Raw genomic sequence first — 23,744 nt, forward strand, 5'->3', positions numbered from 1 at the left:
CCATATAGTATTAAAAAATTATAAATACACAAAATCATTTTTTAAATATATTAAGATGCAATCATTTACCAAAAAAAAAACAAATAATTTTTTTTTTTTTAATCTAGGCTAGCTAGAATTTTTTTTTAATTATATATATATATATATATATTGTTTTGAAGTTAGAGCATTCACAATGATGATACTAAAAATTTTAGTTTTTTTATTCCTCAAAAAACTACTTTATTTATTTTACCACCTCATTTTACAATACACCAAATATCAAATATTCTATTTTTTTTTATCACTTCATTTAAAATAATAAAAACAACTCATTAAAATAATAAAGAAAGAGAGAGAATTTGAGTTTTTAATTGAAGGAAGAGATGTAATTTAATAAAATATTGTATTTTATTTGTAATAATTTGCTATAGTAATACCAGTTTACTGTAGTTGCAAAAAGTTTAGTTTTAGTTTCTCCAATAACACATGATTTTTTTTTTTTTTTTGTGGTAAAATAGTGTTTTTTTTTTGGCTAAAATACAATCACCATTGTGAAAATTTTTATTGTTTTTGTTAAGTTTTTGGGTTGGATAGTGGCTATTTGGGCAGATTAGCTAGACTTCTTGATGAGAAAGGGTCTAAGGTTTTGGAAGGGAGGCCCAACTACAAAAATGAAATATATAATATCTAAAAACGGAAAAAAAAAAAAAAAAAAAAAAAAAAAAAGAAGAAGAAAAGGACCTGAGGAGCTCGGGCCCCTTGGACCTCCACCTGGGTTCATCCCTGTATGTTGGCATTGGTTGAGATTATGTAATTGGTGTTGTGGAGGTTGGAATGCTATGGAGATGAATACATGTTGTGAATTCATTGGTTTGCCTTTTTATTTTTACCACAGTTGTTGATATTATGCTTTTTGTTAAGTTTTAAAGACTTAGGATTTAATGTATTTAGAACTCTAATATGTATTGTTGGCAAACCATGATCAAAACAAGTTATTTTAGTCTTGTTTAGACTTGCTCAAAGTAGTGTTGTTTATGTAAAGTTGGAATCGAGCTGATGCAGAATTCACTGTGCATCTTAGCCTGGCTCGATCAATCGAAAATCAGGCAGATGCGTTTTTTCTGTAGAATTTCCAACTCAGCCTTAACTCCTAAAACGTTTAGGGTTTTATATTTTTTCCTTAGGTATATAAGGCAAACCCTAGCCACGTTTAAGAGATTGCTCATATTACTGTTTGTGTGAATCTCTTGTGAGATCTGTGAGGAGCTTTCCTTCACACAAGTTTAGGATTATCAAGAGGAGATTTCTTCAAGAACTTGATGATCATTCAGTTGCTGTCATAAGAGCTTAAAGATACATAAGCGGGGGTGCTTGTACTTGCTGGAGAATCCAAGAAAGAAGAAATCCGTGGTCTCGGAGCTTACACGTGGTCGTGTCAGTAAGTTCTACTGGTGGATAGTAATAAGAAGTCGAGCGTGAGGGCTTGTAAGTCTTATTGTATGAACTTCGATTCTTTCAAGATAGTGGATTCAAGTTTACCTTGAGGATAGCTAGGTTAAATCCTCCCCAGGTTTTTTATTGGTTTGGTTTTCCTAGGTCATCATATCTTTGTGTTATTTATATTTCCGCTGCTATATACTTGATATGATTGTTTGATTGTGATAACCTAGATTTGTATAATTTGATTAAGTTAATCACTTGGCTAATTAACTAGGTTAATCCGGTTGTGTTAAGAGGTCTAAAAACTTTACACTTTTGTTTCTTGTTTCATGTGAACCTAGTACCTTTTGTTATTCTCCGACAGTGGTGTAGAATTAGAATTACCATTTATTTGGCTTTTAGCTCATACAACTATACAAGTAGACACACCCCATGTGAAACTTTTGAAATCAAATTATAAGTTCACACATAAACTAAACAATGCGTGAATTTGGATGTAGATTGAGGTGTGTATCGAGCATTATTCAATTATTGGCATATATAAAATATTTAGGACTACACTTTTTTGTGCTACACCTTTGCAATAATTTTGATATGACAAATTGTGAATGATAAAGAAAGAATACTAGGTTTTTTTTGTAAAAATGATAAACAACTAGTCACAATCTACTACGTAGAATTGTTATGGAAAAAAGTATGATTCCTGTAATTTCCCCTTGTACAATTGTATTATTGTTCTTAAGAATTACTTTGTGATTGGGTAGCATATTATAATTATTCAAAGAGTACAATGATACATTAAACTCACTAAAATCTATTCCTACACATTTTAACACCTATTTTGTTACAACTGTCGTATATGACAATGTGATAGCGAAAGACAACATATGTTAAAGGAGCAATGATAGGAACACAACAAATTCCACAACTCATCATATAGTAAGTTGTAAGTGGTATAGTTGTGAACTCACCATTTACCCTACACTATTCATAATTTACCATGTGGTAAATTGTAGTAAAAATTGTGATATTTGTTATATCCTTAAAATTTTACTATGTTAAAAAGAGATTGAGAATTGATGAATATTGAACCATGCAACACCTTCTCAATAGTTCAGATTAAAATTTAAGAAGTTAACTCTTGACATCAACCAATAAATTAAGAAAGTTAAATAGGTAAAAAAATTGAGAATTAAAAATAAAATTAAAATTTTAAAAAATAAAAATGAGGTGAGAGATATTTATTCCACCGGATTCCAATCAAGTGTGACGCTGGAAGTTTTAATGGTTCCTCTGTTACGATGTAGAGAAGGAGAAGCGGTCGCAACACGTGTCTAGTATATCTGATCTTTTGGGTATATGACAATATGAGGAATCGGTGAGTAGCTAGCATCAGCAAGAGACGTAAGGGAGTCACTTTCACTACGTCATGGTACTAGCGTCACTGACAGCGTTGTTAAACCTTTTACGTTTATTCTACACAACAGTACACGCATTAATGGCAACGCCAGGCCCCGCAACACCCCCCCCGCACCCCACACTCACTGCTAATTTACATTTTTGTCCCTCACGCTCCTCACATCACATTTTTCCTTCTAAGAATTTTACATTTTTCAACGATTTTTAGTTACATTTTTTTTTTCAATGATTTTTATTAATGAAAAAAAGTTAACGAATACTTTTTTTTCTTTTAAGAAATATTAATCAATATATTTTTAATAAGTGTCAAAATTTACCTAAACATTTTTATGGAAAAAAAAGTAATTAGTTTATTAACAAAAATAATGTCAAAATTTTTCATAAATAGTTTATTAACAATTGCTCTAAAGGCATCGATTAACATGACTTCTTATTAATAAGAGTTTGGAAAATTTTTATTATTTTATTACATTTATAATTTTATGATTTTTTTGTTTCGGCATAAATGTAATTTTTAATTGATTTAAAAAAAAAAAAACTAAATTAACAGAAGTACTAGAGAGAAACAAGAAGAAGATGGAGAGAGGAGAATGAATAGTGTAACTTTTTATACAATCTTAGCCTCCTCGGGCAAGCTTGTGGAGGGATATATGCTCTTCTATTCTATGAAATTAACTTTTTCTTCTTTATCTCCATCCTTGGGCAGAGCCCCCTCTTGTTGTTCGTTTCCCCCTCTTACAAATATTATTGATTTGGGTCTAGGTTGAACTATACAACTCACTGTTCTGAGTGGGCTTGAACCGCAAGATCTTTTGGTCCTTACAACCATTATCTATCAATTATTATTTTATGTGATTTTTTCAATCAATTATAGTTAAAGGAATTGCGCTGAAGTAGCTAATTAGGACAAATTTTAAATCTCAGGGTTCAATAATATAAAATTGATAGTATAGGAATCGATTGGCAACAAACCCAAATCCCAGTGGGTCTTTTTGCATTTTACCTTTAATTATTTTTTGAAAGCTAATAATTGAAAATGATTTAATAATGTCGTTCGTACATGATTTCTATTGTATTATCAATAATTTTGAAATTTCATTATTATCATATGCATATCATCATGACTCAATTTGTTAAACATTAATTAAAATAAAATACAAATAAAATATTGGTTAAAGTACACATCTGTTCCTCCATGCTTCAATTATTGGAAAAAATTCAATATGGTCCTTAACTACTAATTGTGTCCTCGATTTTAAAAAACAAGTTATCGTTATCCTTGGTTCTTCTTTTTGTTTAAATTTTAATGAAATTAATGGTTGGAATTGATTTAATTTTGAAAGTTTTCACTTTTCATAATAACATTTTTTTTATAAGCATCATCATAACATTTTAACATGTGCTCAATTATCCAAATTGATTAATTTTATGAAAATTTAAATGAAGATGAAATTTGATGGTATAGGAGTCAATTGGCAACAAACCCAAATCCCAGTGGCTCTTTTTGCATTTTACCTTTAATTATTTTTTGAAAGCTAATAATTGAAAATGATTTAATAATGTCATTCATACATGATTTCTATTGTATTATCAATAATTTTGAAATTTCATTATTATCATATGCACATCATCGTGATTCAATTTTTTAAACATTAATTAAAATAAAATACAAATAAAATATTGGTTAAAGTGCGAATCTAATCCTCTATGCTTCAATTATTGGAAAAAATTCAATATGGTCCTTAACTACTAATTGTGTCCTCGATTTGAAAAAACAAGCTGTTGGGGGGGGGGGGGGGTAATTTTTTTTTTTTTTGGCTAAAATACAATCACCATTGTGAATATTTTTATTATTTTTGTTAAGTTATTAGGTTGGATAGTGACTATTTGGATGAGACTAGCTAGAATTATTGAGGAGAAGGGGTCTAAGGTTTTGAAAGGGAGAGACCCAACTACAAAAATGAAATATATAATAACTAAAAAAGAAAAAAGAGGAATCGAGGAGCCTGGGCTTCCTTGGACCCCCACCTGGGTCTGTCCCTGTATGTGGGCATTGGTTGAGATTATGTAAATTGGTGTTGTGGAGGTTGGAATGCTATGGAGATGAATGGATGTTGTGAATTCATTGGCTTGCATTTTTATTTGGGTAAATTCCACAAATCACTCCTGAGATTTGTGATAATACCAACTAAGTCCAAAACATTTTAAAACCAATTAAATTCATCCTAAAAGACAATTTTGTCCTTGAACTTAAAAAAAAAATAAAAAATAAAAATACGCTGTTACTTTTTATTATTATTATTCTCTTCTTCCTCTCTCTTCTCTCTCTTTCCCCTCCCCCTTTCTTCTCTGAGTTCTCAATCTCAGAACTCTTTTTTATTATTTTTTTTTTATTTTTAATTTTTTATAAGTTCAAGGACATATCTTCCTCCTCTTCGACACCACCGAATATTCAATCCCAACCTTAACAATCCCAACCCCAACCCTAACACCAACGCTGTTACTATTGTCAACCGCATCAACTGGATTCATCGTACCTTCTGTCGAACCTGAGACATTGTAAACTGTGTCAAAGTAAAGATCATTAAAGAGAGACCAGGAACAACTATTGCTAGATAAACTAGCTTCATGGGTTTGAGATGTATTATTAGTATTAATATCAGTATTTTTGTTGTTGTTGAGGGTGAAAGAGTTTCGGAAAGTTTCGTCGGGGCTGAGCTCACGTTCGAGACCGAAATCGGAGTTTTCGAGGACACTGAAGTGGAGGAGGCCAGGGCAGCACACGGCAAGTTTGTGAAGGGCGGCCTAGCCACCAGGCGGAGAGGTGGCAGTGGCGGAGGAGAGGAGGTTGGAGACGATGGAGGGGATGGTGGTGGTGCACTTGTTGTGCCAGCAAACAGTGAATCAGAGACGAGAACTTGATGGAAACACAAGCAACTTGAGCCCAGTTTCGTGGGTCATCTTCGAGCTTGAAGAATATGTTCAGAACGACATCGTCTAAAAGCTTAGCGAAAACCTTGTCCTCCATATTTGAGAGAGAGAGAGAGCTGTGAAATAGGTTTGGTGTGAAAATGTCGGAGAACTCAGAGAAGAGAGGGGGAGAGGAAAGAGACAAAAGACAGAGGAAGAAGAGTTTCTTTTTTTTTTTTAAGTTCAAGGACAAAATTGTCTTTTAAGACGAAATTGGTAGGCTTTAAAACGTTTTGGATTAAGTTGGTATTATCACAAACCTCAGGGGTGGTTTGTGGAATTTACCCTTTTTATTTTTACCACAGTTGATATTATGCTTTGGCCTCTTGTTTCATGTGAACCTAGTACCTTTCGTTATTCTCCGACAGTAGTGTACGAATTAGAATTACCATTTATTTGGCTTTTAGCTCATACAAGTAGACACACCCCATGTGAAACTTTTGAAATCAAATTATGAGTTCACACATAAACTAAACAATGTGTGAATTTAGGTGTTGATTAAGGTTTGTACCTAGTATTATTCAATTATTGGCATACTCTATCTTGCACAATAAAATATTTAGGATCATACATTTTTGTGTTACACCTTTGCAATAATTTTGATATGACAAATCATGAATGATAAGGAAAGAGTAGTAGGTTTATGTAAAAATGACAACCAATTAGTCACAATCTACTACATAGGAATGTTATGAAAATACTATGATTCCTATTATATTCGCTTGTACAATTATATTATTGTTCTTAAGAATTGCTTTGTAATTGGGTAGCATGTTAGAATTATTCAAAGAGTAAAATGATACATCAAACTCGCTAAAATCTTACTCCTACACATTTTTCACACCTATTTTGTTACAAATGTTGTACGTTATTAATTGAGTGACATGGTCTTGAGGATAAAAATTGATGGGTCAATGTGATGGCAAAAGACAACATAGTTTAAAAGAGCAATGATAGTGACACAACAAATTTTACAACTCATTATATGGTAAGTTGTTAGTGGTATAGTTGTGAACTCACTATTTGCCCTATACCATTCATAATTTACCATGTCATAAATTGTAGAAAAAATTATGATATTTATTATGTTCTTAAAATTTTTCCATGTTAAAAAGGCATTGAGAATTGATGCAGGGCTAATATTGTAACCATGCGATACCTTCTTAATATCTCAAATTAACTTTTGATACCAATCATTAAATGAAGGAAGTTAAAAAGGAATAAAAAATTTAAAACAAAAATTGATGTGAGAGATATTTATTCCACCGGATTCCAATCAAGTGTGCTGCTGGAAGTTTTTAATGGTTCCCGTGTTACGATGTAGAGAGGGGGAAGCGGTCGCAACACGTGTCCAGTATATCTGATTTTTTGGGTATATGAGGTGGTGGGTGAATAGGAGCTGGCATCAGCAAGAGACGTAAGGGAGTCAATTTCACTACGTCATGGTACTGGCGTCACTGACAGCCTTACCTTTTACGTTTGTTAATGGACTATAGTACACGCATTAATAATAACGCCAGGCTCCGCACCCCCTCTCTGCTAATTTACATTTTTGTCCCTCCCCTTTCCGCACGTCACATTTTACCTTTTAAGAATTTTAGGCCCTGTTTTAATTTTTAAAACATTACACGTATTTTTTTTTTTTACCTCACACGTGTTTTAAAAAATTTACAAATAATATTATTCATATTCCTTTACTAAACTGGCCTTTACATTTTTTAACAATTTTTAGTTACATTTTTTTGTTATGACTTTTATTAATGAAAAAAAAAGTTAAAGAATACTTCTTTTTTTTTTTTTAAAAGAAAGTGTCAAAATTTACCTAAATATTTCATGAAAAAAATTGAAAAAAAAAGTTAAAGAATACTTTTTTTTTTTTTTTAAAGAAAGTGTCAAAATTTACCTAAACATTTCATGAAAAAAAAAGTGATTAGTTTATTAAAAAAAATAATGTCAAATTTTTTCAAAAATAATTTATTAATAATTGTTCTAAAGGTACCAATTACCATGACTTTTTATTAATAAGTGTCTGAAAATTTTTTATTATTTTATTACATTTAAATTTTTAAAATTGTGTTGTTTAGGCATAAATGTAATTTTCAACTGATTTTATTTTAAAACTAAATAAATCAATAAAATAAGTTATACAAAGCTAACATATTATTACATAATCTTTGTATTAAATTTGTTGAATCCATTTGTGATTTAAACAATCTTGCTTTACCTATTCTATGATTGATTATGAGTACTTTTTTTGTTACAATAATGAATAAATGATGCCCCTAAGAAAGAAATAATAAATGATTGAGTTTATGGGTTAAGCTTGTGTCTTGCGCATTAATGCATTGGACACATTGAGATTAGGACATGTGTCTGAAAGTGTATCAGTGCACTAACAAAAGCTGTGTCTTAAGTGTATCATCTTTTAATTGTTTAAGTTATTGAGATAGATATAATATTAGAGTAGATGGTAATGAGTATGAGTATGAATATTGTCTAAATAGTTTACTCTCCTATTTGACATTAAAGAGAAATTTACGGTCACATGTGAGGAATATTGTTAGGAGCCAAGTTTTAGTTTTTTAATTTTTATGTATAACTTTTTAAAATCTTACTTTTTCTTACTTTTTTTTTTTTTTTTTACCTTTTTAAAATGCAGGTATATTTTTAATATACTTTCATCAAATTTTTTAATAATATGATTTAAACATGCGATTTGTTTTATAATATTGAGCTTATTTTAAGCCAAGAAGGTAAATATCAAGCAGATAAAATGTAACATTCTAAACTACAAATCAATAAATCAAATTCAGTACAAATAATCACAAATAGTTTTCTTTTTTCTTTTTTAGAAGAAGAAAAATCAAATCAATAAATAGTTGAAGTGTAATAAAATCATAAGTTGGTCCATTAAAAAAAAAAAATCATAAATTGGTCGCCGACGCCGAAGGGCCCCTTGAGTCCTGACACTCGACTAATTTTGGCCAGCTTACCGGCGGGACAGTTTTGTCTTTTGACTTGCCCAGAAAACCTCTATAAATTGAGCATTTGGAAAATTCGTAAAGACATCGATCAAGGGTAGAAAAAGCTGTACACTACAGCTCCGTGTCATTCTCTTGTTTATTTGTTCAAGAAAAAGAGAGTTAATTGCCCTTCTTTGAATTCTCCCAGCTACCCTTTTAATTAGTTTTTGTTTGTTTGTGATCATCCATGGAAAATGACAAGAGTTTCAGAAATGGGGAAGCTGAGCAAGAAGAAGAAGAAGCTAAGATGGAGAAGTTTTTCGCGTTGATTCGAAGCTTTCGTGAGGCACGTAACTATAGAAGAAAGGAATTAATGAACGATTCTCAGGTGATGAATAACAAGAAGAAGATGAAGAGGGTAGGTGGAGATCACTCAAGTTGGGTTCCTAAATTTGAGTGGGAGGATTTTACTAAAGAAGTTGAGTTCGTAAGGCCTCCTCTAATCTTTCCTAGTCCATGCAACAACAAAGAGAAAGACAAGGAAGAACGAGACGACAGTGGCTTAGACCTCAGACTCACCCTCTAGCTAGATTCAAATCAATTTAAATGTGATCTTCTCTTATATATAAATATTAGTCTAATGATATTTATATTTTGATTTTTTTTTCTTTATTTTTTGAGATAATAATTCCTACTAATTATGTTTTTGTATCCAAGTTCTGTGATATAGTTGATCGGATTTTAATTTTGAGTACAACAACAGTAAAATTTTTTTATTAAAAGACTTGACGTTGTCCATCAGAAACTATTAAGTTAGAGACACACGAAAGTGCCTTTTCTGCCAGGGATACAATATCATCATGGCTACTCTCTGTTACGCTTGCTTGCAACTACTGAAATCTCATGTAGCAGTTATGCATTAAAAAAAGAAAAGAATCTAGCATTTATATAATTTAGTATGATGGTAATTAGTGGAGTATTTCATTTAAGTAAAACTTCTTTTAAAACTTTTAATTCTGAAAATAAATATTAACCATGAGCATTGAAATAAGGATTTTTTTTGCTATTTAGCACGATTTTGCTAACAATTTCGTTAGTTGTCAGGTTTTTAAAACTAGTTTATGAATTTATTTTGTAAACTAATATCTCGATTCTAAACTAAACATGTAGAGTCTCTAAGACTTGGGTTCAGTGAAAAATTTGGAGCTTTTAAAACTCGAGTTCCAAGTGTTGGTGGAGGCTTATTCACGTGGAAATTGAGTTTTCAAGACTTGAGTTCCATAAAAAGCCCAAAGCACAAAAAAGCAAGGTAGACTTATAGATCTGGAGAAGAAGAACAAAGTCGAAAGCAAGTTACAGATCTAGTGAAGAGAGAAACAAACATGGGAAGCGAGATTAGATCAAAGGGCAAAGCAAAGCAGCACATATACAGATCTAGAGAAGAGAAAAGATCGTTCCAAAAAGAGAGGTTTAGAGAGAAGAAGAAGAAGGATTAGGACAGAAGAAGAATGATTGGCTTGGTTTTATTTTAAGGTAAAGACTCGAGTTTCATGTGAGTTTTTTTTTTTTTTTTAATAATCACAAATAGTTTTCTTTTTTCTTTTTTAGAAGAAGAAAAATCAAATCAATAAATAGTTGAAGTGTAATAAAATCATAAGTTGGTCCATTAAAAAAAAAAAATCATAAATTGGTCGCCGACGCCGAAGGGCCCCTTGAGTCCTGACACTCGACTAATTTTGGCCAGCTTACCGGCGGGACAGTTTTGTCTTTTGACTTGCCCAGAAAACCTCTATAAATTGAGCATTTGGAAAATTCGTAAAGACATCGATCAAGGGTAGAAAAAGCTGTACACTACAGCTCCGTGTCATTCTCTTGTTTATTTGTTCAAGAAAAAGAGAGTTAATTGCCCTTCTTTGAATTCTCCCAGCTACCCTTTTAATTAGTTTTTGTTTGTTTGTGATCATCCATGGAAAATGACAAGAGTTTCAGAAATGGGGAAGCTGAGCAAGAAGAAGAAGAAGCTAAGATGGAGAAGTTTTTCGCGTTGATTCGAAGCTTTCGTGAGGCACGTAACTATAGAAGAAAGGAATTAATGAACGATTCTCAGGTGATGAATAACAAGAAGAAGATGAAGAGGGTAGGTGGAGATCACTCAAGTTGGGTTCCTAAATTTGAGTGGGAGGATTTTACTAAAGAAGTTGAGTTCGTAAGGCCTCCTCTAATCTTTCCTAGTCCATGCAACAACAAAGAGAAAGACAAGGAAGAACGAGACGACAGTGGCTTAGACCTCAGACTCACCCTCTAGCTAGATTCAAATCAATTTAAATGTGATCTTCTCTTATATATAAATATTAGTCTAATGATATTTATATTTTGATTTTTTTTTCTTTATTTTTTGAGATAATAATTCCTACTAATTATGTTTTTGTATCCAAGTTCTGTGATATAGTTGATCGGATTTTAATTTTGAGTACAACAACAGTAAAATTTTTTTATTAAAAGACTTGACGTTGTCCATCAGAAACTATTAAGTTAGAGACACACGAAAGTGCCTTTTCTGCCAGGGATACAATATCATCATGGCTACTCTCTGTTACGCTTGCTTGCAACTACTGAAATCTCATGTAGCAGTTATGCATTAAAAAAAGAAAAGAATCTAGCATTTATATAATTTAGTATGATGGTAATTAGTGGAGTATTTCATTTAAGTAAAACTTCTTTTAAAACTTTTAATTCTGAAAATAAATATTAACCATGAGCATTGAAATAAGGATTTTTTTTGCTATTTAGCACGATTTTGCTAACAATTTCGTTAGTTGTCAGGTTTTTAAAACTAGTTTATGAATTTATTTTGTAAACTAATATCTCGATTCTAAACTAAACATGTAGAGTCTCTAAGACTTGGGTTCAGTGAAAAATTTGGAGCTTTTAAAACTCGAGTTCCAAGTGTTGGTGGAGGCTTATTCACGTGGAAATTGAGTTTTTAAGACTTGAGTTCCATAAAAAGCCCAAAGCACAAAAAAGCAAGGTAGACTTATAGATCTGGAGAAGAAGAACAAAGTCGAAAGCAAGTTACAGATCTAGTGAAGAGAGAAACAAACATGGGAAGCGAGATTAGATCAAAGGGCAAAGCAAAGCAGCACATATACAGATCTAGAGAAGAGAAAAGATCGTTCCAAAAAGAGAGGTTTAGAGAGAAGAAGAAGAAGGATTAGGACAGAAGAAGAATGATTGGCTTGGTTTTATTTTAAGGTAAAGACTCGAGTTTCATGTGAGTTTTTTTTTTTTTTTTAACAAAAGATTTTGCCACCTTAGAACTCGAGTCTTAGAGACTCGAAATGCTGCTTAACAAATATGATTGCAAAACTTGTCAATTCACAAAATTGTTAGTGTGGGGCCTAAAAATCAGGCAGCCTCGGCCCACTTCAATCTAGGCCCAGAGGCCCGCGCAGAGGATGCATGAGGGGTCCAAGGATGAAAGCGCGATGTCCGCCCCCCGAGGAACATATTCGAGGATGACTCCATCCTCGGACATCCGAGACCTCGGAAGTACATGGGCACCACTCCACCAAAGGGGGGTCTTCTTGAATATCCGAGGAGGGGAAGGGCAAGTGCCACGCGTTGGCGACAGGAGCACGGTGAAGGAGCAAGTCTTGGGCGAGCTGTCACCTCCATATTGAATGCTCTCAACTAAAGTCCTGGCCGCATTAATGAGGATAGGACTCCTGAACAGTGTTGCCTTGGGTGCTGCAACCCACAGTGGGAATGAGGATGCGGCTGATGGGGCAGGCTCTCAAGTGGTGGCCTGACTGATCAACAAATGGAGGATTATGATCAGTTTAGAGAGGTATATAACGTAAGGAGTCTCTCCTGAAAGGAGGACAAGAGATCTGCATGAGGGAATACTGTAGCGACTTGTGTTCTCTGGACCTTTATAATCAGTTTTAAAAGAAATGATAAGAACGCTAAGCCTCGGAAGACATGCCCGAGGAGTATCCTTGTGCATCCCAATTCGCGTTTAAGTTGATAAGCCCACATGCAACCATGCAAGGCAGTTGCATCCCTTACTAGGGCCTAGTTCTTGAGCCCACTCTCTAAAAATTCATTGAAGGGCAAGCTGGGCTTGGGTCTACTCTCTCAACCTGAAGAAGTGTCCCAAATCTAGTCCCTACAGTTAGCAAAATTAGGCTAAATGAGAAAGAAAAAAAAAAAAATCCATCAGAATAATGAGTTTTTCTAGAAAATTATTAATCATAGTTTTTCTAGAAAATTAGACTTCAGGTACTGAACATTGGAGTTCAATAATGAGTTTTTCCATAAAAATATTAATCATGGTTTTAATTTTGACATTGAAAAAAATTATTCACAATCCATGTGTTTGGAAGATAGATAATTTTAAAATGTATTAACATAGTGCACATTATTTGAAAAGAGGGTAATTTTTCAAAAATAATTTTAATCATTATTAAAAATTTTGTGTCTTAATTAAGATTCTTAACTTTAGGAGAGATAGACAAAGCTATTTGATTAAGAGAAAACGTTCTATCAGGCTGTGGCGTAAAACCAGTGTTTTATGCGAGCCAATAAACTCCTGCCATGTGGACACTCACTTAAAGCCCTCTCCAAACGAAGAAAGAAAACCATAGCCTCTCCAAGCAGAGAACGAAGAAATAAAACCAGTGCTTCCTCGGCTTCCTTCATGCCGAACCTCCACCATCGCCACACAGATTGCCGGAGCAGAAAATTCTAGCCATACAAGTTGATGCATTATATCTATATCTAACGTGATCAAATCAACTTTGCATTATTTTACAGTCCATAGCTTCCCTCCTCTCAAAACTGTGGGAAGCTTATTTTAGGCAAACATATATAGGTAAGTAGGGATCCAGATTATGCAGGTTTTTGCACTTGTCTTCCATCCTATCAAAGACTATGGGAAAGCTTATCAAAACCACAAACTCACCCTGTCAGCACACTCCCCCTAGTACCTCACTCACCACACCACTAGGGATACTAAATAAGCTCTAAGCCCCTCAAAGATTCCTCACACAGCCCTCATTTTCCCTTTTTACTCCATCATCTTCTTCCCTATAAAAACCAAGCAAAATGTTAAAAATAAAAAAACAGCTCCTTAAGGGGCAATGTTTGGGAATTATGAAAAAGGCTTAAAGGAACTTTTGTATAAATCAAAAAGCTGAGCACGAGAGAGACATAGTTTTAACTCTACAGTCGAGAGAGAGAGAGAGAGAGAGAGAGAGAGAGAGAGAGAGAGAGAGAGAGAGAGAGAGAGAGAGAGAGAGAGAGAGAGAGAGAGAGAGAGAGAGAGAGAGAGAGAGAGAGACAATTTAGTGGTAAGCAAGTGCAATTTTTAGTCGTTCTCTCTCATTTGTCACCTCTCACCTCTCTTCTCTCTTCACCATCACAAAGCCAAAGCTCCATGGCTAGAGCTCCATGGCCATGGCCAGACATCACATAACCATCACAAAGACAGAAACCACATAAATTAAACCCCTGCTCTTTCTAGCTCTCTAAACCTAAATCCCACCTAGCCTAGACCACTAGGACCGAACACCATGGGTTCAGCCAATCAACCACCACAACAAAAGGCTTCTAACTTTGGTTTTCTCTTGGGTTTGGGACTTGGTGATTTTGCTTGGTTTTTGGTGTTCTGAGTTGTGGGTCTAGTTTGATTTGTGTTTTGATTTGGGTTATGGGTTTGAGAAAGGTGGGAATTTTTGTCTTGGGTGTGGTGGGTGGACGGTGCTGGGTGGTTGACCGGCTTTGTCTTCTTTAGAGGAAGAGTGAGTGATGGAGATGGAGATGAAGATTGTGAAAGAAGGTGGTTTTCTTTCTTCAGTCTGTGGTTTTCTTTCATCGTTTGGAGAGGGATTTAAGTGAGAGTCCACGTGGCAGGAGTTTATTGGCTAGCGTAAAACACTAGTTTTACGCCACAGCCTAATAGAACGTTTTCTCTTTGATTAATACTTTTTTGCTAGGCAAAGGGCTTTACTTTTATTATTATTATTATTATTATTATTTTGCTATACTATGAGATAGATAGATATAATATATTCCATTGTATTAGGGCCTTAGGCCTAAATGGACAAAGGGTTAAGCTGCCCTGTTTAGATTTTTTTTTTTTTTAATATAAAAAAAGTGTTGTAGTTGTTTATTCTAATTAGGGCCTTTTGTTTTTAGGGATGGTTTTTACAAATGTCACATTACATCTTGATGTGAGTGTTTATGACAAATCAAACATTTTATTTGTGTTTTTTAATGAAAAAAAAAAAAAAAACTCCTAGGGTTTAAGTCAGTTGCAAACTGACTCCCTAAGTTATTAATTTTGTATTATTGACCCTTGAGGTTTAACAATTATCCAAATTGACCACTCCATATCAACTTTCGTTAATAATAACTGATAGCATGTGATCATATTATTATATTAAAAAATTATTTTAAAAGTAATACATAACTAACTCATGACCCTTATCTATCAATTTTTTTTTATGTGATTTTTTCTATCAATTATAGTTAAAGGAATTGCGATGAAGCAGCTAATTAGGACAAATTTTAAATCTCAGGGTTCAATAATATAAAATTGATAGTATAGAAATCAATTGGCAACAAACCCAAATCCTAGTGGGTCTTTTTGCATTTCACTTTTAATTATTTTTTGAAAGCTAATGATTTAATAATGTCGTTCGTACATGATTTCTGTTGCATTATACCCTTTTTTTTTGACCCATTGGATGATAGAAAATGAATCTAACTTTATTTGGTTGATTGTGTGTGTTTACATTCTTGGAGAGAAAAAAATTTGTAAGCCTAGCAAGGAAAAAAATACTCGTCTACATCTCTTTTTTTCTTCTAAGTTTTCTTCTCTACCAAACAAAGAAAATAACAATCAGTTTCACTATTTTCTCTTTTTCCGTTTTTTCATGTTTTCCCTTTATACTCAAACCAAATCTTGGTCCATAAGGTAAACAGATGAAATGGAAAAATTACTTCAAAGTTCAAATCCATGGCCCATGGTACAGCAAGTTGAAAAATCATAACAATAAACATAGACTTTCTGCATAATTCGTCAAACACGTCAAATTTAAAATAATAAGAACAAAAAGATTCCCATCAAAAAATAAAATAAATAATAAGAACAAAAGATTAATTAAGAAAAAGAGAAAAGTGGCCATGTTTGCTTATTTTTAAGTTTGGAGGGCCTATGTGACAGACTGGAATGTTTTTGGAATGATATAAATCATTAAAACTGGAATATGATGCTACACCATTCATAATAATAATATCTTTCATTTTGGGGCCTATCGATTCCGTAACCACCAAACCAAACCACTTTTCCTGTTTTCTAAAGTACCTAGCTAACTAGCTATCTGGGACTGTGAGTTTCCCCATAAAAGGCCATAATTAATGACTTCTATCAAAAAAAAAGGGTATAATGCAACAGAAATCATGTACGAACGACATTATTAAATCATTAGCTTTCAAAAAATAATTAAAAGTGAAATGCAAAAAGACCCACTAGGATTTGGGTTTGTTGCCAATTGATTTCTATACTATCAATTTTATATTATTGAACCCTGAGATTTAAAATTTGTCCTAATTAGNATATCACTACACTCACATTTAGGTTACTTTTCTCTTTTTTTACCACTTGTCAAAGAAGGAATTTTTTTTTTTTTTTTTTTTTTTTTTTTTTTTTTTTTTTTTTTTTTTTTTTTTTTTTTTTTTTTTTTTTTTTTTGAGAAGAAGGGGACACATATAATCTTTTGAAAGGTAGGTGTGTAAAAGATTAGAAATACGAAAGCCAAAGTTGAAATAAAAATTTTCTTCTTTGACAATTGGACTTAACTTTCTTTAATTTGTATAAAATATTACACATTAATCTCTAATGACAATCTCATAGTCCACTTTGTAAGATATAATAAAGTGCAAATATAAATTACCATCAATAAACTTTGCAGTAATTAGTGGAACCCCTCTAATGTCATTTTTTGACAAATCTCAATGAGGAGGTGGCATCCCATGAACCTCATAACTTGGTGCATTGGGTTGAATATTGGCCCATATAAGCCTAGCAGTGCCAGTCTAGTTAGAACTAGCTACAGGTCCAATTGGGTCCGGTTCATATTTGATCCAATTAGGTTTGGGTCATTGTTATCATGATTCAAATTGGTCATTATTTTAACACGTATGGTGGAACGGCTCTGGTTTGGCCCACCCCGCGGGACTCCTCTTGTTTTCTCTTCATCATTAAAAATAGATTAATTATTAATATATAAATTAATTAAAGGTGAATATATCATTTTAGTCCTACATTTTGGAGTCACAGTCAATTTAATTTTTGCTATTTTCAACTTGAAATCAATTTGATCTATATTGTCAACTCACTAACGGAAAATGATTTCGTAGCAAATAATGTGCACATGTGTTATACTTGAAGATGACATCACTATAAAAATAATAATTAATTCATGTTATTAAATTCCACCTCAGCATTATTTTTTTTTTCCCTTGTAAAAAAAAAAGCATTATTTTTTTTAAAATATTCAAAACCTTATTTTCTTCTTCTAAAAAAAAAAAAAAACTTATTTTCTTCTCTTTTCCTGCCCTTTCTTACTAATCAAACAAATCTAAATTCATTTGCTGCCATATTTCTGTAGATCCAATAATCACACAAATTCTTACAAAAATAATCACACAAATCACCACAGGAAGAATAGCTTTGGTTTGAAAGCTCCAGTATTACTTGAGATTCCCAGCCAAATCCCAGACCACTGAAAAACAGATTTATTTTATTAAATTTCTTCTTCTTCTTTTCTTTTCAGTATTTTATACGCACTTTAAAATTTCTCTTCCATGTCTTTCAGAGGAGTAAATTTTTTTTGTTGCAAACAATTTCGCTTTTTTCCTTTTTAGTAGATCTCATCTAGCATTTTTTGAAATGAAGATTCTTTGTTACATTTAGGGTGTGTTTATTTGGAGGAGAAATATGGTGGATGGAAAACTATGAAGAGAAAATGAGAAGAAAAACTTTTTTGAATGTATTTGGTTGAGTGGAGAGGAAGAAAAATAAATGGTGGAACCCAGGTGTTTTCCTCCTGGGCTCACCAAAAAGTTTTCTCTCCAAAATGGAGAAAATTGAAAAGAAAAATTGGACATCATTTTTTTGGACAAAAATTCCCATGTGCGATTGCACATGGGCTTGTCTACGTTATCGCACATGGGCTTGTCTACGTTGCTCTGCTTCATTTTTTTTTTTTTTTCATTTTTTTTTCCTTTTTCTTTTTATTTCCTCCTAGACGTTGACCTAAGTGTTTTATCTCCGATCTCACCAAAAAAATTTTCTCCTCAAAATAAAGAGAAAATTGAAGGGAAAAATTAGACATCATTTTTAGACAAAAATGCTAATATGCAATTGCACATGGCCTTTTCTACATTGCTCTTATTCATTTTTTATCTTTTATCTTTTTCTTTTTCTTTCCTCCTGGACGTTGCCTTTTTTTTTTTGTGTTTTTTTTTTTTTGTATTTGTTTTTTTTATGTGATTTTGTTTTTGTTTAGATTTGATTTTTTTTAGACATGATTTTTTTTTAAATAAATTTAGTTGATTGATTCTTTTTTTTTGGTTGTTTATTCCTTTTTTGGTTTTAATTGGGCATCATTTTTTAACAAGGGTATATGTGTAAATTTATACAAACTTATTTTTTTTATTCTTCCACTTTTTCACTCCCAACCAAACAAAAAGGAGGAAAATTAAAATCTTTTCTATCCTTTCATCATTTTCTATCCTTTCACTTTTCCACCATTCCAACCAGTTTGCATGTCATTCTATGACCAAATTTGAGATTGCAAATTGAAAGCACGGATGAGTTCGTGAAGGTCCATGAACTTAGTTTCTTGGCTGAGTTAGAAGAATTGGAGCAAATGAATTTAAAGATCTTTTTGGTACAGTAAGAAAGGGCAAGAAAGATTAAAAGAAAAAAAAGATTTTTATTTTTATTTTTTTATTTCAATGACAAGGTGTAATTTTTAATGTCAATTAAATTTTTTTTATTATTTTTTTTAGCTACATTAGTTTCAAGTGTGCCACATAGGCAGGGACCAAATTGACTACAAATTGAAAATAATAAGGATCAAATTGACTAATGCCAAAATGTAAGGACCAAATTGATTATGACCCTAAAATGTAAAGACTAAAATTGTATTTTCACCTTAATTAAGCGTCAAATATTTTAATTATGAGGTTTTTTTTTTTTTTTGGGAAGAAGGTGGTTTATATCATTCTAGTAAAATAAATTCAACAATTTACCACCATAATGAGAAAAAAATATTCTAAATATTTCTAAAATATAATTGTGAAAAATACGAATCATATTATGAATTGAATTTCTTATTTTTTGTGTCATGTATCATATTTTATGTCATATAATAAAATTTTTTTCCATCCGCTTAGCAATAAAATTTAACAAATCTAGTTGAGTATGTAAATTAAAAATGCATTTATATTATCAAAAATAAATTGATAACACTTAAAAGTAATGTTTGAATATATAATGTTCTACGTATTGCATATTCAACGACGCTAACTGCCAAGAACCAAAAAAAAAAAAAAAAATCTCAATTAGTAGGTGGTCTACTACTATCACAAGATTAATACAACTTATTACTATAAAGTAGTAAGTTCCAGTTAACTCAACTCATAAAATCTTTTGTTTTTTAATAAGAGATTTGAGATTTAATTTTTCATGAACACTAAAAAATCAATTGGTGTCCTGATCTAATGATGCTATAGCTACTAGGCTTTCAAAGTTAAAAAAGAAAAAGAAAAAAGAAAAAAAGTAGAAGAATAACAATAAAGATATTAAAGAATACTGCTAAGCTTCGGCCAGCCCATTGTTTCTGGGCTTAGGTTATTCAGCCCATTCAATAGTGACTTGTAAACTGAAGAAAGGGATTATGTTAAAAGAAAAAGGGAGAATCAAAGTATCAAACATCAAAAGAGGAAGACAAGGAGAATCTAGCTTATGTCATTTCCACTTGTCTACATTGTCTAATCTCCAACTATATCAACCTTTATTAAACACATAATATATATATATATATATATATATATATTGTTTATTTATTTTTTAACAAAGAAAGCTGGGAAAAGAAAAGCTTGCGTAGATCAAGAAAGTAGAGAGGAATCATAATATGTGAACCTTTAAGAAGATTTATTTATGTATCTTATGTATGTAACTTTATGCAAAAGCTCCTGCTTTTCTCATTAATTAAGTATTTTTAAAAACTTAAATTAAGGAAAGAAAAAGACAAAAGATTAACACGGTTCTTCGGCGGCATTACATTGTATTGTTCATGGTATTATTAGGTGGGGTATGATGGGTTTTGCATAAAGTAAAAGCCAATCACTTCTACGTTATTTTGCAATGTTTTCAAAATGATGATGTTTTAAAAAAAAGATAGAATGTGATATTATTTATCATATCTAGGGAAGTAAGTAGTGCTATATTTTTAATGTAGGACATAATTTACTTTTTAATTTTTGTAATGGTTTAATTTTGGTATTTTTATTTAAAATTCATTATTTTAGGTTTAGGTTATTTATTTTCTTGTTCTTAGGTGTTTTTAATGTTTTTTAGGTCAAATTTAGTTCTTGTTATAATTATATTTTAATTAGGAGTTATTTTAGAATATATTTTCTTATCAGTCAAGTTTTACGGAGCCCTTGAATAGGCCCCTAAGTCTGTAGACATTTTTTCATAGATTATTATTAATAAAATTGCATAATTTCTCTCAAACTTTTTTCTAGTGGATTCTAGTTTATCTCTTTGTAGCTTCTGCAATATCAGTTGGTATCAGAGTTTTGACATACCCTGGTTTAATGGTGAAAGATAAAAAATGTGTTAAAACACAAGAGCTGTTTAGACTCCCAAAATTAAAATTACGGCTCGATTGATTTTATTCTAACTTAATACTAAGTGCGGAGTAAAGTAAATGTGAGTGGATAAACAAACAAACTACTCTAACCCATAATCATAATAACACAACAATAAAATGAAAGGTAAAAGAGTAGAGAAGATGAATGCAAACACAAGATAACACGCCAGTGTGTTACTGAAGAGGAAACCGAAGAATTTGGCGAAAAACCTTTCTGCCGCCCTCCAAGCGGTAATTGATCCACTAGACAATCAGTTGGGATACATGGGTTAGTAAGAGACCCTCCAAGCCTAATCTACCCGATGCACCTAAGCCCTCTAAGCTCCTACTCCAGCAAGGCTTCTCGGAATCGTGTCTTGTATAGCTCTCCTGATCTCGCAATACTCCCGATTGCATCCGCCAAACCTCACCAACTTCTTTTGGTAAATCCCCAAAACTTTTCAAGTTCAAAACACTCTCTACACTTTGAAAATGTGTGGGTTATGTTTGGGTACAAATCTCCTCTCAAGGTATGATAATGGGAGAGGGAAGTAGAAGAGGCTACAATGATTTCTCACTTAAGGATTAGTAGCTCTCTCTCTAAAAGATGGGTGCGTGTGTGTTGTAGAAAACCTATTTATGGTTTTTCTCTTTGAATGGCCTCCTTTACATTTGTGAGTAATGAGAGTATATATAGTATGGGTGAAAGGTAAGAAAGTCACAATTAAAAATTCTCTAGGCAGAATGTTTCGTGACTATCTCGCGGGAAGGCCTTACCCGCGAGACACTTGCGAAAACGACAGTTTGACACGACTTTTCAGCTTCCAGTCGTGTGCTCCTTACATGCCCTTTTCGCGAGAACTCTTCTTGCGAACTTCTCACGAGCTAGTTGCGAAATGCACTGATCTTCAATTAAGCTTGATTGTTCACCAACTTAATACTAAACCCAATACAATAAAATCCTACAAAATACAAGGAAATAAATTAAAGCAATTACAACACTTTTTATCATGGAATAAAGCTTACATAAAATATAGTTGTAAATCATAACTTTACAGATGGCTAACTGGTGAGATGGTGACCATCATAACAATGACAATGGCAACAATGTTGACAACATAGTCTTCACTAGGGCTGAGTTCCTCAAGTTTTGTAAAAAGGCTTGTGATGAGAATCGACAATTTCTTGAAAAGAGTCAACAAATTATAGGCGAAATTGAGCAAAAGATCGCTACTCTTCTTGCTAGGAAATCACTTCATAACAACAATGACCAATATATTCAAAGACGCACTCCTAATTACAAGAAAATTTCATTCTTTGATGGAGATATGTGTATGTTGGATTTTATTGACTAACTTCTTGGTTTGGAAAAGTATTTTAGTTTTTGGAAGATTTGTGATGAAGAAAAAGTGCAGTTTGTATCTAATAAATTAGATGATGAAGCAGAGGAATGGTGGGAAGACATTCAAATCGATAGAAAGTGGCAGGGTAAGCATCTAATATGCTCTTGGCAAAGAATGAAAAATGTATTAATTGATTTATGGTTTCCTAATGACTATTATGATAATATAGATTATACAAGTGTTGATTATATATCTGTATATTCATATGAAAAGTAGTTTGTTCAAAACATAAAAGGTCAACCATAAAACCAAAATTATCATAGTCAAGTCCACATGTCAAGTAAAGAAAGGGTTTGAGGGCTGAGAAGAAGCTGTCTATTTCTAAAGAAAATTTTGAAGTAGTTAAAAAAGATCAAGACTTGCAATAAGTTATTGAATTGAAGATTGAAGATGCCACTTGCCAAAAGTTTGATGAAGATGTCAAAGAAAAGAAGATTGAGTTGATTGTAGGTAATAACAGAAATCAAGAGATGGTAATTATTGAGAATATTGTGGAAGATCCAATTGAGGTTAAATATGAGAATGAGTCCATCACCCATAATCACCAGGTTCTGGTGGAATTGTTGAAGATGATTACACAATATGTTGATTTTCTTGGAGTATAAAATTTTAATTTTATTATCAACCATTTGTTAAAAAAAACCACATGCAAAATAGCGTTGTTTTAGTGTGTTTAACGGTAGTAGTAACTGAGTTGTAATGGAGCCTTAAATTGACAAATATTGAAAGTTAGAAGACTGAATTTACAAAACTAAAAGTTAGAGAATTGAAATGAAAAAAATATGAAAGTTAGAGGGTTAGTTTTGCATTTTTGCCTTTAAATAAGTTACACTAATTAAATAAGCCAAGTAATTAAAAGTAAACGTGAACGGTTTTATCAATCACCATATAATGGGTTGGAGGAATTTTCTTCCAAACCAATTTGAAGGTAAAGTTTTTCTATTTATTAATTATATTGTTAAATCATTGGAGTTAATTACGTGCTTTGCTAAACACATGTAGTGCCAAATCAATAGAATTGATTACGCTAAGCATTTTTTTTTTTTTTTGGGGAGAAAATGATTACACTAAGCTAACAATAAAAATTGGAATTAGGGGTATTGTTCCCTACAAAAGTTAAAGTTGTTTCCACCACTTAACATGCCACATTATTATTATTATTATTATTATTATTACCAAAGGAAATATTATTGTTTCACACTCTAATATCCACACTCATGTACATCACTCACAAAGTGTATACATTAGATATCCACATTTTCCAACTGATGTCCACATTTTGTTAGTAGGTGTGTACAAAGTGTGAATGTGTATACATTAGATATCAACGTTTTCCAACTGATGTCCACATTTTGTTAGTAGGTGTGTACAAAGTGTGAATGTTGGAATGTGAGACAATCATAGTCCTTACATCACATTATTTATTTGTTTTTCTATGACCACAACCCTTGTCACAACTTGTTAAAATGATTAATTATGAGTAATAGACAATTATTTTCACATTAACCTACTACTTTTCACAACTCAAGTCAACCATATTAGAATTGTGGCGAAAAATGTGACACAAAAAAGTTGTCCCCAGACTTTCTTCCTCGTTAATTTATGACAAACTGTGCGGACATCATTATGCCAAAAAT

General features: G+C 32.2%; 2 protein-coding genes and 1 pseudogene across 2 annotated transcripts; 2 read left to right on the plus strand and 1 right to left on the minus strand.

Moving 5' to 3' along the window:
• Nucleotides 1–5,213: 5,213 nt before the first annotated feature.
• LOC136062369 (phytochrome A-associated F-box protein-like) lies at nucleotides 5,214–5,887 on the minus strand (annotated as a pseudogene).
• Nucleotides 5,888–9,021: 3,134 nt separating this feature from the next.
• LOC112012586 (protein NIM1-INTERACTING 1) lies at nucleotides 9,022–9,360 on the plus strand. The gene has a single exon (XM_065761142.1). The coding sequence runs from the start codon at nucleotides 9,022–9,024 to the stop codon at nucleotides 9,358–9,360; it is 339 nt and encodes a 112-aa protein (XP_065617214.1).
• A 1,380-nt stretch (nucleotides 9,361–10,740) lies between these two features.
• Nucleotides 10,741–11,079, plus strand: LOC136062280 (protein NIM1-INTERACTING 1-like). Its single transcript, XM_065761145.1, has one exon. It carries the CDS (start codon nucleotides 10,741–10,743, stop codon nucleotides 11,077–11,079), a length of 339 nt encoding a protein of 112 aa, XP_065617217.1.
• The last annotated feature ends 12,665 nt before the right edge of the window (nucleotides 11,080–23,744 follow it).

This window comes from Quercus suber, unplaced genomic scaffold (genome assembly GCF_002906115.3).
Source record: "Quercus suber isolate HL8 unplaced genomic scaffold, Cork oak 2.0 scaffold_18, whole genome shotgun sequence".
In the NCBI taxonomy this organism is placed as follows: Eukaryota; Viridiplantae; Streptophyta; class Magnoliopsida; order Fagales; family Fagaceae; genus Quercus; species Quercus suber.

What these genes read in the sequence shown, in the direction of transcription:
- LOC112012586 (XM_065761142.1), top strand. Translation starts at nt 9,022, where the DNA reads ATGGAAAATGACAAGAGTTTCAGAAATGGGGAAGCTGAGCAAGAAGAA.
- LOC136062280 (XM_065761145.1), top strand. Translation starts at nt 10,741, where the DNA reads ATGGAAAATGACAAGAGTTTCAGAAATGGGGAAGCTGAGCAAGAAGAA.